This window comes from Bos javanicus, chromosome 12, assembly GCF_032452875.1.
Source record: "Bos javanicus breed banteng chromosome 12, ARS-OSU_banteng_1.0, whole genome shotgun sequence".
Lineage (NCBI taxonomy): Eukaryota > Metazoa > Chordata > Mammalia > Artiodactyla > Bovidae > Bos > Bos javanicus.
The window spans coordinates 52795354-52810833 of NC_083879.1; the positions used below are offsets into that span (position 1 = coordinate 52795354).

The following is a 15480-nucleotide window of genomic DNA, read 5'->3' on the forward strand; positions in this document are numbered from 1 at the left end:
ATTTGTCCTCTATTTGAGTTGTATAGATCTAATAGCTCAATGTCAGATTTTTAGTGTCCCATATTCTTTACAACCACAAATGACTGTATTTAAAATTATGTACTGGTTTAAAATTTTTTATTCTAATGCTTTATTTCTTAAAATTATATGTAACTAAATCACATATACATATATATGTATTTAAATATTTGCTTATTTTTTTCCTGTAGAGACCAGAACCTAGAAAATTTAACTGACATAAATTACAATGTGTCTAAGAATAAGAATGAAAGGTAAGACTTATTCTAATTTACGTGTTTCTTATGAATTCTATGTGAACCTTCAAGTCTTCCCTCGTGGCTCAGATAGTCAAGTGTCTGCCCACAATGTGGGAGACCAGGGTTCGATCCCTGGGCTGGGAAGATCTCCTGGAGAAGGAAACGGCAACCCACTCCAGTACTCTTGCCTGGAGAATCCCACAGACAGGGGAGCCTGGTAGGCTACAGTCCATGGGGTCGCAAAGAGTCGGACACGACTGAGAGACTTCACTTTCACTTTCATATGAACCTTCATAAATTATGTAACCCTGGAAGATTTTCTGAGAGGTGGAACTGTACTATGATGTTTAAATATAAATACTATCTGAATTAAAAAAAAAAAATGTACAGGGTGCTTGGGTTTCCTTGGCTCAGTGGTAAAGAATCTGCCTGCCACTGCAAGTGACTTGGGTTCAGTCCCTGGGTTGGGAAGATCCCCTGGAGAAGGAAATGGCAACCCAATTCAGTAATCTTGCCTGGGAAATCCCATGGACAGAGGAACCTGGCAGGCTACAGTCCACGGGGTTGCAAAGAGTCGGACACAACTGAGCGACTAAACAACTGAGCCACTAAACAACACCAACAGGGTGCTTAATAGCTGATCTGAAGAAAGGTAACAAAATTTGAATTCTGTTAGAATTTCTGACTAAGGGCCTGCTGTTCAATGACTTAGTGTAAAAGGCATGATGGAAATCGAGTGCTCTGCACTTGGGGTGTGAAGATTTATTTTTACTTACTGTTGCTTGGTAGGTTTTCAGCGGTGCAGAAAGCACTTTGAGAATCTCTGCCTTGGATACCTAGTGCTAAAAGAATGCGCAGATTTGTCACAGCCAGGAAACAGGACCTAATTTTGGAATTTCTTTACACCTCAGAGGATCCTGGCTTTAAAACTGTTGCACTTTTTGTTTCTTTTACAAGGAAACTTAGGATGCTTAGCTATGCTTCATTGTTGTTACAGATTGTTTAAATTAGGAAACAATTTTCAAAGTTTTCCATGTTTAACTGTTCTTCCCCCCACATGTGGGAGGGCCTTAAAAGCAATGCTGCTGCTGCTGCTGCTGCTAAGTCGCTCAGTCGTGTCTGACTCTGTGCGACCCCATGCGCTGCAGCCTACCAGGCTTCTCCATCCATGGGATTCTCCAGGCAAGAACACTGGAGTGGGTTGCCATTTCCTTCTCTAATGCATGAAAGTGGAAATTGAAAGTGAAGTCGCTTAGTCGTGTCCAACTCTTAGCGACCCCATGGACTGCAGCCTACCAGGCTCCTCCATCCATGGGATGTAGGTTTCAGTTTTTAACCTTCCTAAGGTGCAGCTGCCTTTTCTGTTAAAAAAAAAAATTTTTTTTTTTTTGTTATGTGAATAAGTGATATTGTTGGTATCATGCAGAGGACAGAAAAGTAGAAGAGCTGGCTCACTGCTTCGTTCGTTTGGTTTTCCTATCTGTTAAAGGCTCTTTGCTATGCGAGGCACATAGTTTCTTTCTGTCCCCTTCATTCCCTAAATCATCTTCTGCTTTCTCTTTCTGTGATCTCAAGCAAGCCTTTGAGAGAACAAGGGAGGATACATTGTCAAAAGGATCCACCATTTTGGGAATAGTACTGGGTTTACAATTAACCAATCTCTTTCAAATATTATTTGGAAATGATCAAGATTTTAAAACTGACCATAAATGATGAAGTATCATGAAAGAACTTTTCCCTGAATGTGTTTTGAGAGGTGTTTCCGTTTCAGTTGGGCTTGTTCATGAAACAGGATCTTACTAGAAAGATTAATGAGGAAACGGAAATTCAAGGGCAGGGACTGCAGCCTGCCAAGCTCCTCTGTCCATGGGATTCTCCAGGCAAGAATGCTGGAGTGAGTAGCCATTCACTTCCCCAGGGAATCTTCCTGGCCAAGGGTATCCTGTGTCATTGGCGGGTGACTTCTTTACCACTAGTGCCACCTGGGAAGCATATGGAAAGATTAATGAGGAAATGGAAATTCCAGGGCAGAAACGTTAGGCTGGCCAGGCTTCACAGAGGCCTTCCCTGGAAGGCTGCTCATCCGTGGCCAGAGGGCATTCCATCAGGAGTCCCCAGACATTAACCCTAGTGCTTTGTCATATTGTAGCTCAGTCATTCCTGAGTGTTGGCCTCTGCCTATTTTTCTCCTCTTCTTCCCTCTACTTATCATCATCCTTATTCTCTACCAGGGCTTCCCTGTGGCTCAGACAGTAAAGAATCTGCCTGCAATGTAGGAGACCTGGGTTTGATCCCTGGGTTGGGAAGATCCCCTGCAGAAGGAAATGGCTATCTCTAGTTTTCTTGCCTGGAGAATTTCATGGACAGAGGAGCCTGGCAGGCTATAGTCCCTGGGGTCACAGAGTCAGACATGACTGAGTGACTAACACTTTCATTCTCTACTCTATAGCTGTTTGGTAACCAGGGACTTTAGCCACTTCCCAGTTTCTCCTTCCTTATAACTTCTCCTTCCTCTAGCTTTCTGAGGCTGTCTGGTCTCCTTCAACAAGAAGATGGGGTTGTGGCCATCTGTGTAGAAGAGGTGTGTGATGGAAAACACCATGGCTGCCAGTAACGTGTACATGGTCTCCTTTACTTTCCTACAATTTCATCTGTGCCTCCTGCCTAACATAACCCAATAACCGCATGTACATTCACAAATGCTCCCCTCTCCCAGTGGGGTTGTGATCATCACAGTCAGTTATGCCCAGAGGCCTTAACCACTGCTACAGAATCTTTTGCTCATCTCTGAGTTCTGTATCTAGATATTATTCATCCTTCTTCAGTTCTATCACAGTCTTAAACAGGATCTATCTACAAATTAAATGGAAAATGTAGCACTGCCCCAGCCATGACAGAACAACTCTGATAAAAATTTTCGCTTGAAAAAAAAAAAAGTAGAAAAGAAATCTGGGCCCAGTTTTTGTGCCCATCTATTCTGTTTACAGGCTTCCCTGGTGGCTCACATGGTAAAGAATCTGCCTGCAATGCAGGAGACCCAGGTTCCCCTGGGTCAGAAAGATCTGCTGGAGAAGGGAATGGCTACTTACTCCAGTATTCTTGCCTGGAAAATTCCATGGACAGAATTCCTGGAAGGCTACAATCCATGGGGTCACTAAAAGTCGAACACACTGAGTGACTAACATTTCACTTCATTCTGTTTACAGAATGGAAAGTTTACTTTGACTCTCAAAATGGGTGAAGATTTAACTGAAAGAAAATTGAGAATCAGGGATTAAGAGATTTGATCAGGTAGAGAAAATCAGTAAATTAAAGTGGTGTTCTGGTCTCAAGTTCTCTATTTCTAGAAGTGGAATACTTCTTTGCTTTAATTTTATTTTTTACTGAAGTTTAATTGATTTACAATGTTGTGTTAGTTTCAAGTTTACAACAAAGGGATTCAGTTATACATATACATAATATATTCTTCTTCAGATTCTTTTCCCTTATAGATTATCACAATATATTGAGTTTAGTTCCCTGTGCTATACTGGGGGTCCTTGTTGTTTACGATTTCATATATAGTAGTATTCATGTTAATCCCAAACTCCTAATTTATCTCTGCTCCCCACCACTGCTATCCTCTTTGGTTACCATCAGATCAGATCAGTCGCTCAGTCGTGTCCGACTCTTTGCGACCCCATGAATTGCAGCACGCCAGGCCTCCCTCTCCATCACCACCTCCCGGACTTCACTCAGACTCACGTCCATCGAGTCAGTGATGCCATCCAGCCATCTCATCCTCTGTCATCCCCTTCTCATCCTGCCCCCAATCCCTCCCAGCATCAGAGTCTTTTCCAATGAGTCAACTCTTCACTTGAGGTGGCCAAAGTACTGGAGTTTCAGCTTTAGCATCATTCCTTCCAAAGAAATCCCAGGGCTGATCTCCTTCAGAATGGACTGGTTGGATCTCCTTGCAGTCCAAGGGACTCTCAAGAGTCTTCTCCAACACCACAGTTCAAAAGCTTCAATTCTTCGGCGCTCAGCCTTCTTCACAGTCCAACTTTCACATCCATACATGACCACAGGAAAAACCATAGCCTTGACTAGATGAACACTTAAAATCTGTAAGTATTATAAGAACTCAAAACCTTGATAGTTTTGTGGAAGTAAATCCTAACACATAAAACAATTCAAAATGGTAAGCTCTTAGTAAACTGGCTTTGCTAGTGGCTCAGGAGTAAAGAACTTGCCTGCAATGCAGGAGACGTGAGTTCAGTCCCTTGGTTGAGAAGATTCCCTGGAGAAGGGCATGGCAACTGACTCCAGTATTCTTGCCTGGAGAATCCCATGGAAAGAGGAGCTTGGTGGGCTACAGTCTATAGCGTCACAAAGACTTGGACACAACTGAACAACTGAGCACAGCAGAAGCTCTCAGTAAACTTTCGTTCTTCATGCAAAAGAGATTTATAAAGTTTGCAGTGACTTGGGTATTTATCAGTTGAAATTATTTTATGCTATTTAAAGTCAAGTTGTCACTCAGCCATAAAAAGGAATGGAACTGTGCCATTTGCAGAGACATGAATGTCACACAGAGCGAAGAAAGAAAGAGAAAAGCAAATATTGTGTATCGGTTTTATGTGGAATCTAGAAAAATGATACAAATGAACTTATTTGCAGAGCAGAAACAGAGATACAGATGTAGAGAACAAACAAGCATATGGATACCAAGGGGTGAAGGGGAGGTGGGATGAATTGAGTGATTGGGATTGACATATATACACTCAGTTCAGTTCAGTTCAGTTCAGTCGCTTAGTCATGTCTGACTCTTTGCAACACCATGAACTTCAGCATGCCAGGCTTCCCTGTCCATCACCAACTCCCAGAGCCTACTCAAACTCATGTCCATTGAGTCAGTGATGCCATCCAACCATCCTTTGTTGTCCCCTTCTCCTCCCACCTTCAATCATTCCCAGCATCGGGGTCTTTTCAAATGAGTCAGTTCTTCACATCAGGTGGCCAAAGTATTGGAGTTTCAGCTTCAACATCAGTCCTTCCAATGAATATTCAGGGCTGATTTTCTTTAGGATGGATCTGGTTGGAGATCTGGTTGGATCTCCTTGCCATCCAAGGAACTCTCAAGAGTCTTCTCCAATACCACAGTTCAAAAGCATCAATTCTTCGGCACTCAGCCTTCTTTATAGTCTAACTCTCACATCCATACATGACTACTGGAAAAACCAAAGCTTTGACTACAGGGGCCTTTGTTGGTAAAGTAATGTCTCTGCTTTTTAATATGCTGTCTAGATTGGTCATAACTTTTCTTCCAAGGAGCAAACATCTTTTAATTTCATGGCTGCAGTCACCATCTGCAGTGATTTTGAAACCCCCCAAAAATAACATCTGTCACTGTTTCCATTGTTTCCCCATCTATTTGTCATGAAGTGATGGGGCCAGATAACGTGATCTTAGTTTTCTGAATGTTGAGTTTTAAGCCAACTTTTTCACTCTCCTCCTCTTTCACTTTCATCAAGAGGCTTTTTAGTTCTTCTTCACTTTCTGCCGTAAGTGTGGTGTTATTTGCATATCTGAGGTTATTGATATTTCTCCCAGCAATCTTGATTCTAGCTTGTGCTTCACCCAGCCCAGCACTTCTCATGATGTACTCTGCATATAAGTTAAATAAGCAGGGTGATGATACACAGCCTTGACATACTCCTTTCCCAATTGGGAACCAGTCTGTTGTTCCATATACGCTACTATGTGTGAAACAGATGACTAATGAGAACCCACAATATAGCAGTGGAGAAGGAAATGGCAACCCACTCCAGTATTCTTGCCTGGAGTACCCCTGGACAGAGGAACCTGGTGGGCTACAGTCCACGGGGTTGCAAAGAGTCGGATATGACTGAGTGATTAAGCACCCTCACATTGTATAGCTCAGGAAACTGTACTCCGTGCTCTGTGGTGACCTAAATGGGAAGGAAATCCAAAAAAGAGGAAAATATGTACATGTACAGTGGATTCACTTTGCTGTACAGTGGAAACTAACACATATTGTAAAGCAACTATACCCCCATGAAAATTAATTTATTTTTTTATTTTTTATTTATTTTTGCATTGATTGATTTTATTTTTAAACTTTACATAATTGTATTAGTTTTGCCAAATATCAAAATGAATCCGCCACAGGTATACATGTGTTCCCCATCCTGAACCCTCCTCCCTCCTCCCTCCCCATACCATCCCTCTGGGTCGTCCCAGTGCACTAAAGAAAAAGAAATTGAAGTCAGGTTGCCAAAGTTAAGTCAAATAGGACAATGGAAATTAAATAAATCTGTTAAGCTGAGACTTGTTTTATTTTATGAATGTATTTACTCTGTATAGTAATTGGATATCCACAAATATATGTGCAATCTGATTAGTATATTCGGAGTTGAAGACCATCACCACTATCACTTTTAGAACATTTTCATCACCTCAGAAAGAAACACCATGCCCATTAGCAGTCATGTATCATTTTCCCCCAGCCCTTAGCTCTGGACAACTACTAAGCTACTTTCTGTCTTTTTCAGTTTCTGATTCTGGACATTTCATATAAATGGAATCATAAAATATGTGGTCCTTTGTGACTATTTTCGCATGGCATAATGTTTTCAAAATTCACCCATGTTGTAACATGTCTCAGTATTTCTTTTTATTGCCAAATTTCACATATTCCATTATGTGAATAGACAGAATTTTATCTATTCATCAGCTGATGGGCTTTTGTGTTGTTTCCATTATCAGATTGTAATTCACTATTATGAACAGTGCTGTGATCAGCATTCATATAAAAGTTTTGTGTAGAGTTTTTTAATTTCTCTTGGTAGCGTATATACTTCAGTTCAGTTCAGTCGCTCAGTTGTGTCTGAGCTGTGGACTGCAGCACGCCAGGCCTCCCTGTCCATCGCCAGTTCCGAGAGTTTACTCAAACTCATGTCCATTAAGTCAGTGATGCCATCCAACCATCTTATCCTCTGTTGTCCCCTTCTCCTCCCACCTTCAATCATTGCCAGCATCCGGGTCTTTTCAAATGAGTCAGTTCTTTGCATCAGGTGGCCAAAGTATTGGAGTTTCAGCTTCAACATCAGTCCCTCCAATGAACATTCAGGACTGATTTCCTCTAGGATGGACTTCGGGAGGGTATATACTTAGGGCGTGGAATTATTGGATCCTATAGTAACTCCATTTGAGGAACTACCAGTTTTCTTAAATCAGCAGTACCATTTGATGTTGTCATATCAAATGTCTGTGTATAAAAGTTTTAGATAGCTAAATTTTCAAGGTAAACTTCTACAGCAGAAAACATTTTCTCAAGTGAAATTCCATTTGGAATTTTGTAAGTTCCAACACAATATTTAGTTTATAGTTTAAGAAGCTATTTAATTTAGAGATGAAACTGTGACCATTGATTCTAAGTTACAATTCAGCAATTTATTTCAGTGAAGGATAACTTAATAATAAAGCTATCCAGCAAAAAACACTGTGAGCCATAAGCTCTTTTTTATGAATATTATTCAAGGTGTCTAAGAGGAATACTTTGGTGGAGAGTTCTCCTTTGCAATGGTATCAGAATCACCTGCTGATCAGGGACCACACTTTAGAAATCAGTGCTCTTTTGGATAAAATGTCACACTGCCTCTAAGGCAGTGGTTCTCAATCTTGTCTTACATGTGAGACTCACTGGAGAGATTTAAAAGAATCCAAGTGCTCAAGCCATGTGCCTGCTAAGTTGCCCCAGTGGTGTCTGACTCTTTGCAACACTCTGGACTGTAGCCCACGAGGCTCCCCTCTGTCTATGGGATTCTCCAGGCAAGAATACTGGAGTAGGTTGCCATGCCCTCCTCCAGGGGAATCTTTCTGACCCAGGGACTGAACCCGGGTCTCTTAGGTCTCCTGCATTGGCAGTCGAGTTCTTTACCACTAGCGCCACCTGGGAAGCCCTACACTAAACCAATTAAGTCAGAATATCTGATGTGGGACCCAGTAACATTTTAAATTTAATCTTGTTTTTTAATCGGTGGAAAATTGCTTTACAATGTTGTGTTGGTTTCTGTTGTACAACAAGGTGAATCAGTCATAATTATATATATACATCTCCTCTCCCTCTTGAGCCTCCCTCCCCTCCCCCATCCCCCTCCTCCAGGTCATCACACAGCACCAGGCTGGGCTCCCTGTGTTAAACAGCAACGTCCTCCCAGTTATCTATTTTACACGTGATAGTGTATATGTCAGTGCCGCTTTCTCAATTCATCCCACCCTCACCTTTCCCCACTGTATCTGCAACTCTGTTCTCTACTAGGTTCATCAGTACCATTTTTCTAAATTCCATATATATATTCCAATACTTGTTTTTCTCTTTCTGACTTACTTCAGTCTGTATAACAGGTTCTAGGTTCATCTACCTCACGACAACTGACTCGAATCCATTCCTTTTCATGGCTGAGTAATACTCCATCACATATATGTACCACATCTTCTTTAACATTCGTCTGTCAATGGACATCTAGGTTGCTCCCATGTCCCGCCTATTGTAAATGTTGGTGCAATGAACACTGGGTTACATGTGTCTCTTAAAATTGTGGTTTTCTCAGGGTATATGCCAAGTAGTGGGATTGTTGTGTCATATGGTAGATTTTCCCTAGTTTTTTAAGGAATTTCCATATTGTTTTCCATAATGGCTATATCAGTTTACATTCCTACTGAGAGTACAGGAGGGTTACCTTTTATCCATAACTTCTCCAACATTTATTTTTGTAGATTTTTGGATGGTGGTCATTCTGAATGGTGTGAGGTGATACCTCATTGTGGTTTTGATCTGCATTTCCCTAATAATGAGAAATATTGAGCATCTTTTCTTGTGTTTATTGGAAATTTGTATGCCTTGGGAGAAATGTCCGTTTAAGTTTTCTGCCCACTTTTTGATTGGGTTGTTTGTTTTTCTGATATTGAACTGTATGAGCTGCTTATATATTTTGGAGAGTAATCCTTTTTTAAAAGCACTACAGATTATTTAATTGGTTTCCAAAGAATTGTTTCTCTAACTATTTCTATGATTCTAAATAATTTTAAAAATTAGTGTTACCACTTACTGGCATCAAGATAGAATTTCTTTAGTAAGATCTATCACCATCTCATGAAAAACAAAGCTGGGCTTATCAACTATCACAGACCCTAAGACATGGTGATTATGTGGAAGTTGAGGAGAAGGCAATGACACCCCACTCCAGTACTCTTGCCTGGAAAATCCCATGGACAGAGGAGCCTGGTAGGCTGTAGTCCATGGGGTCACTAAGAGTTGGACACGACTGAGCGACTTCACTTTCACTTTTCACTTTCATGCATTGGAGAAGGAAATGGCAACCCACTCCAGTGTTCTTGCCTGGAGAATCCCAGGGACGGAGGAGCCTGGTGGGTTGCCATCTATGGGGGTCGCACAGAGTCGGACATGACTGAAGCGACTTAGCAGCAACAGCAGCAGCAGCAGCAGCAGTATCCTGATTTGGATCTGAAATTGAGAGGGGACATCAGTGAAAAAACTGGTAAAATAGAAATAAGTCTGTAGTTTTGCTAATGACATTGTACCAATGCTAATTATTTAGTTTTGACAAATGGATCGTGGTTGTGTGAGATGTTAAAATTAAGAGAAGCTGGGTGAAGAGTATACTGGAATTCTCTGAACTATCATTGCAATTATTCTATACTTTTAAAATTATCCAAGATAAAAGATTCTTTTTTTAAAAAAGTGTATTATCTTCCCAGATTATAAGAGGAACATATCCAAGAAAGAATTTGCTGTTCCACATTCCAAATTTATTTTCTAACATCTGATTTTTTTTGTTTGTTTACTTTACAATATTGTATTGGTTTTGCCATACATCAACAGGAATCTGCCACAGGTGTACATGTGTTCCCCATCCAGCATCTGATTTTTATTGACAATTATAAAGTATTGTTATTAGTCTCATTGTAAACACAACTAGGAAATGCTACTTGTGTTAGTCTGCTCAGGCTGCCATAACAAAATACCACAGACCAGGTGTTAAAAGACAGAATTTATTTTCTCACTCTTTTGGAGACTAAAATTCTAGATCAAGATACTGTTGAAACAGGAGGAAGGGCATGGGGTACAACCTTAAAAAGAATGACATGGCCACAGAACATGAATAAACTGGTTAAAACCATCTAGGTCCAAGATGGCTGAAGACTCAACTCCCAGTAGACCTTGAGCCTCATTATATGCTCATTGTAATACATGGGCATATGCTAAATGACACACCCACCAGCATCATGACAGTTCTGCGGCCAGCCATAAAGGGTCAAAATGTGGGCAGTGGCCCAGTTCCTAGAAATCTCCACCCCTTCCCCCAAATAATTGGAATAATCTTCCCACTCACTAGCCTATGAAATTACCCAGCCCACAAAAACTAACCACACCATGTTCTGCGCCTCTCTCTTCTTGCCTTCTGCGATGGCCCACACTCTGTCTGTATAGTGAGCTTTTCTCTAAATAAATCTACTTCTTACCTATCTCTGAATTCTTTCACGATGTAGCAAGAACATCAAATTCATGAGGAACAATGTCAGGATTGGTTTCTGATGAGAACTCTCTCCTTGGTTTGCATATGACTGTGTCTGACTATGTCCTCACACGGCCTTTCCTCTGTGTGTCCACAGAGAGAGAGAGCAAGCTCTAGTACCTCTTCCTCTTCTTATAAGGACACCCTGTCCTATGGGATTAAAGCCCCACCCTTATGATTTCACCTAACCTTTATTTCCTTTTTATAGGCCCTGTCTCCACATCACACTGGGGTATAGGGCTTCAATATAAGAATTTTTGGCAAGACAAAATTCGATCCTTATCAGAACTGTTTGCAAAGTATTTCCCGTTCCTATTACAGGTTTCACAAACTGGTAATGTTTGTAAATGATTTTACCTTTCTGAGGGCAGTACAAACACATTTCACACTCATTGACAACCTTCGTCCTTTGAAACTATTTGCTGAAATTGGGTTTTGTATTATTTGCTATATGATCTGAATATTTCCAAATAGTTCCTAGTTAGGTCTATTGTTCCAAAATGACATATCCTAATGATCACATTTGAGAATCTTCTGATAATATTCATGCTACTTTCTCATTGCCAAGTGTCTTTTGAAGCATCTGTCTTAAAACTAGAAGATGGTTTTCCACATGCCAGAGATGATAATATGTGAACAATTGTTTTTCTCTTTAAAAGCTACCTGGAAATGGAAGGAACAGACCAGTCAAGAATGATAAATCATGATTGAGATCTAAATTCTCCTCTTGATTTTTATGTCTTGCCTCTGTCAGAGTTTTCTAACATGAGGAAAGAAAAAGAGCTAAAGCTTTCACTATGCCTACGTTAATTTTCCACTGTTTCATAGGAAAAAGCAAATATGCCTACACTTTGTTGAACATAGTGACATTTTTAGATTAGCAGAAATCTAGGTCAAAGTTCTTTAGCGATCTTCAAAGTACTGCTTTTCTGTTAAAATGGAAACTGGAATTTCTCAAAGCAACCCCCAGATAATTTTCATTAAATAGATAAACTCCCAGATATGTTGTACATGAAAAACTTTCGAAAATGGCATTGGTGCTGTGAGAATGTTACTGCAACCAGTTTCATATGGTTCCTGCCCTTGGTTAAAAAAGTATTCTGTCCTACTGTTAGCTAATGTGACACATGCCTATAGATTATACATAATGGTAAGACAGTTGCGTGTATGGAGGAGTAAAATAGTACATGTTTTCTGTCTATGTATATGTGCAGAAACCAGGCAAACAGAAACAGCTTTACTGTATGTTTACAAAAATGTAATTTGAACAGAATTTTAATAAAACAAAAATCCTCTAAGTGGCCTTGATTTTAAGTGCCAAATATTTGCATTTGCTTTCTCAGGCAAGATGGCCAGGTCACTGGATCTACTGAGACTTTAATCAGCCCGTCCTCTAGAACAGCTGCCTATTCTTATGAAGCCAGGAAGATGCTCAGGTACCGTGGTCAATTATGGAATAAATGACAGGACCATTCTCCTTCTGGCTTTTTTTCTCCTGTTTTTTTTTTTTTTCTTTAAGAAAACATCCACATGAAACCTGATCCTTCCTTTGAAATACAGAAAATTTTTTAATTTTGCTGTTGTTGTTTTTATGCATTTTTTTGTATTCCAATAAAACTTTCTTATTTTATATTTAATTTTTAATTGAAAGATAATGCTTTACTGTATTGTGTTTGTTTTTGCCATGCATCAACATGAATCAGCCATAGGTACACATATGTCCCCTCCCTCCTGAACCTCCCTCCCGTCTCCCTCCCCATCCCACCCCTCTAGGGTGTTACAGAGCCCCAGTTTAAGTTTCCTGAGTCATACAGCAAATTCCCGTTGGATATCTATTTTACATATGTTAGTCGTATGTTTCCATGCTACTCTCTCCATTCGTCCCACCCTCTCCTTCCTCCCCCCTTGCCCATGTCTATAAGTCTGTTCTCTGTGTCTGTGTTTCCATTGCTTCCCTGCAAATAAGTTCATCAGTATCATCTTTCTAGATTCTATATATATGCGTTAATATATGATATTTGTTTGAAGTGCAGAATTTAAAAATTTTAACCAGTGGCTTTATAGGCTTATACAAAGGTGTTGAGTAAACATCTTGGTCATCTGTAAGTTGTCAGTTATGAATAAATGTAGATGTGATTTTTCCTTAAAAGTCTATAATTTTTTTAAAAAACATGATTGTGACATTGAATTGACTTCCTTGCTGCTGCTGCTGCTGCTGCTGCTAAGTCGCTTCAGTCGTGTCCGACTCTGTGAGACCCCTGAGACAGCAGCCCATCAGGCTCCCCCATCCCTGGGATTCTCCAGGCAAGAACACTGGAGTGGGTTGCCATTTCCTTCTCCAATGCATGAAAGTGAAAACTGAAAGTGAAGTCCCTCAGTTGTATCCGAGTCTTAGCAACCCCACAGACGGCAGCCCACCAGGCTCCTCCGTCCATGGAATTTTCCAGGCAAGAATACTGGAGTGGGGTGCCATTGCCTTCTCCGGATTGACTTCCTTAGGTAGATTTAAAGGTTTCACTAAATCATGTGTTATCATGTTGGTTAACTAAGGTCCACTCTTTGCCTGAAATTTGTGGGGAAAGCAATGGTTTGGAAGTATGAATGAGACATTAGGGTAATAGACACTAAAACATAGTACACAAATATTCAAAGTAATCATCATGGTCTACAATAGACTTGCTAAGTGACTGATTTTCATAGTAGTATTCTGGAAATAGGCCAAGACAGTAGAAGTGAAGACAAAATGGGAAACATAAATGTTTCAGAAATGGATTAGTACCAATTTAACATTGATATTAAAAGACGCTTACTCCTTGGAAGGAAAGTTATGACCAACCTAGATAGCATATTCAAAAGCAGAGACATTACTTTGCCAACAAAGGTCCGTCTAGTCAAGGCTATGGTTTTTCCTGTGGTCATGTATGGATGTGAGAGTTGGACTATGAAGAAGGCTAAGCACCGAAGAATTGATGCTTTTGAACTGTGGTATTGGAGAAGACTCCTGGAGAGTCCCTTGGACTGCAAGGAGATCCAACCAGTCCATTCTAAAGGAGATCGGTCCTGGGTGTTCTTTGGAAGGAATGATGCTAAAGCTGAAACTCCAGTACTTTGGCCACCTCATGCGAAGAGTTGACTCATTGGAAAAGACTCTGATGCTGGGAGGGATTGGGGGCAGGAGGAGAAGGGGGCGTCAGAGGGTGAGATGGCTGGATGGCATCGCTGACTCGATGGACGTGAGTCTGAGTGAACTCCGGGAGTTGGTGATGGACAGGGAGGCCTGGTGTGCTGCGATTCATGGGGTCACAAAGAGTCGGACATGACTGAGCGACTGATGATCTGATCTGAACATTTATATTTCAAGGGTTATAGTTTAGAAGGCATATATGAGCATTTTTTTTCCATTGGATTGTATAATTACCTTGTTAATTTGATTATCCTATAAACAAACTTTAAACATAAAGTCAAATGGTTTGTATTGCAGCTCCAATGCTGAAACCAGGCATGCAGGATCAAAAGATACAGTTGTGTACACAAGGACATACATGGAGAATAGGTACTGGAAATTTATTTGAAGTATTTTGCTTTATGTATTTTATAATTGTGAAATAATCTGTGTTTAAGAAGAAATGTCATTTTTTAAAGGTATGCTAATTTTTTTCAAATAACAGACCATTTAAAAGAGTACTGAGTTCTAGATATATGTTAATAATTCTTTATAATCTTTCCATTATTTGTAGTAGTAGTGTTAGTTGCTCAGTTGTGTCCAACTCTTTGCAACCCCATGGACTGTAGCCTACCACCGTCCTCTATCCACAGGATTCTCCAGGCAAGAATACTGAAGTAGGTCACCATTCCCTTCTCCAGAGGATTTTCCCAATTCAGGGATCAAACCCAGGTCTCCTGTGTTGCAGGCATATTCTTTACCATCTGAGCTACAGGGAGGTTATATTTTTAAGTAGCTGTCAAATAATTGTACAAAGTCATAGGACAGACTAAATGATATTTTAATATAACACATGTATACATCATAGGATTGTTATTTGAAAGTAGTCAAATAGACATACTTGCCCATAATGAACCTTATAAAATCACACAAGTATTCCTGTGCTAATTTGGAGTCACATTTTAATTGTTTCTGTTGCTCATCTCTAATCTGAAACAGGGGGTATAACTTTTTAGTAAACATGCTCAGGCCCAGAAATTCTGCTGCCTGATGTGATGGATGTCGAGGAAAATGTCCACCAAGATCAGGGATTCACAAGTTATTCAGTTTTTCAGGAGTCTATAAAAAAGAATTAGCCTAATTGTGGCATAGGGTAACAGTGGGGCATTCAAATATGGATTAACTATGGGTTGTATATGTGTTGATCATCACCCAGTTCAAAGAGACCAGAGAGCAGTGTACAGGGTGGGTATGGAGCCTCCATAAATTCAAGGTGTGTCAGGATTTGAGCAGCCTTCCCCCTCAAAAGGATTTTTCAAACCCAAATAAATTTCCTTGTGAAATGCAACCTCAACCTTGATTTTCCTACTTAATCCAACTCTCCCTAAAATCAACAGTGATTTAGAATCAAATCTGAGTTTGTCATTTACTGACCATGTGGCCTCAGCAAAGCCACTTG

At 40.3% G+C, this 15480-nt stretch overlaps 1 protein-coding gene across 9 annotated transcripts in view; it reads left to right on the forward strand.

The window, feature by feature from the left end:
* The window catches only part of SCEL (sciellin), a 125336-nt gene that overhangs the window by 97580 nt on the left and 12276 nt on the right, over positions 1 to 15480 (forward strand). For 8 of the 9 annotated variants that reach the window (XM_061435159.1, XM_061435158.1, XM_061435163.1 and 5 more), the window contains 3 exons: positions 210 to 272; positions 12202 to 12294; positions 14340 to 14411. In XM_061435159.1, coding sequence (XP_061291143.1) covers positions 210 to 272; positions 12202 to 12294; positions 14340 to 14411 — 228 coding nt within the window. The remainder of the gene's footprint in view (positions 1 to 209; positions 273 to 12201; positions 12295 to 14339; positions 14412 to 15480) is intronic. The other variant, XM_061435161.1, reaches the window with a different exon arrangement.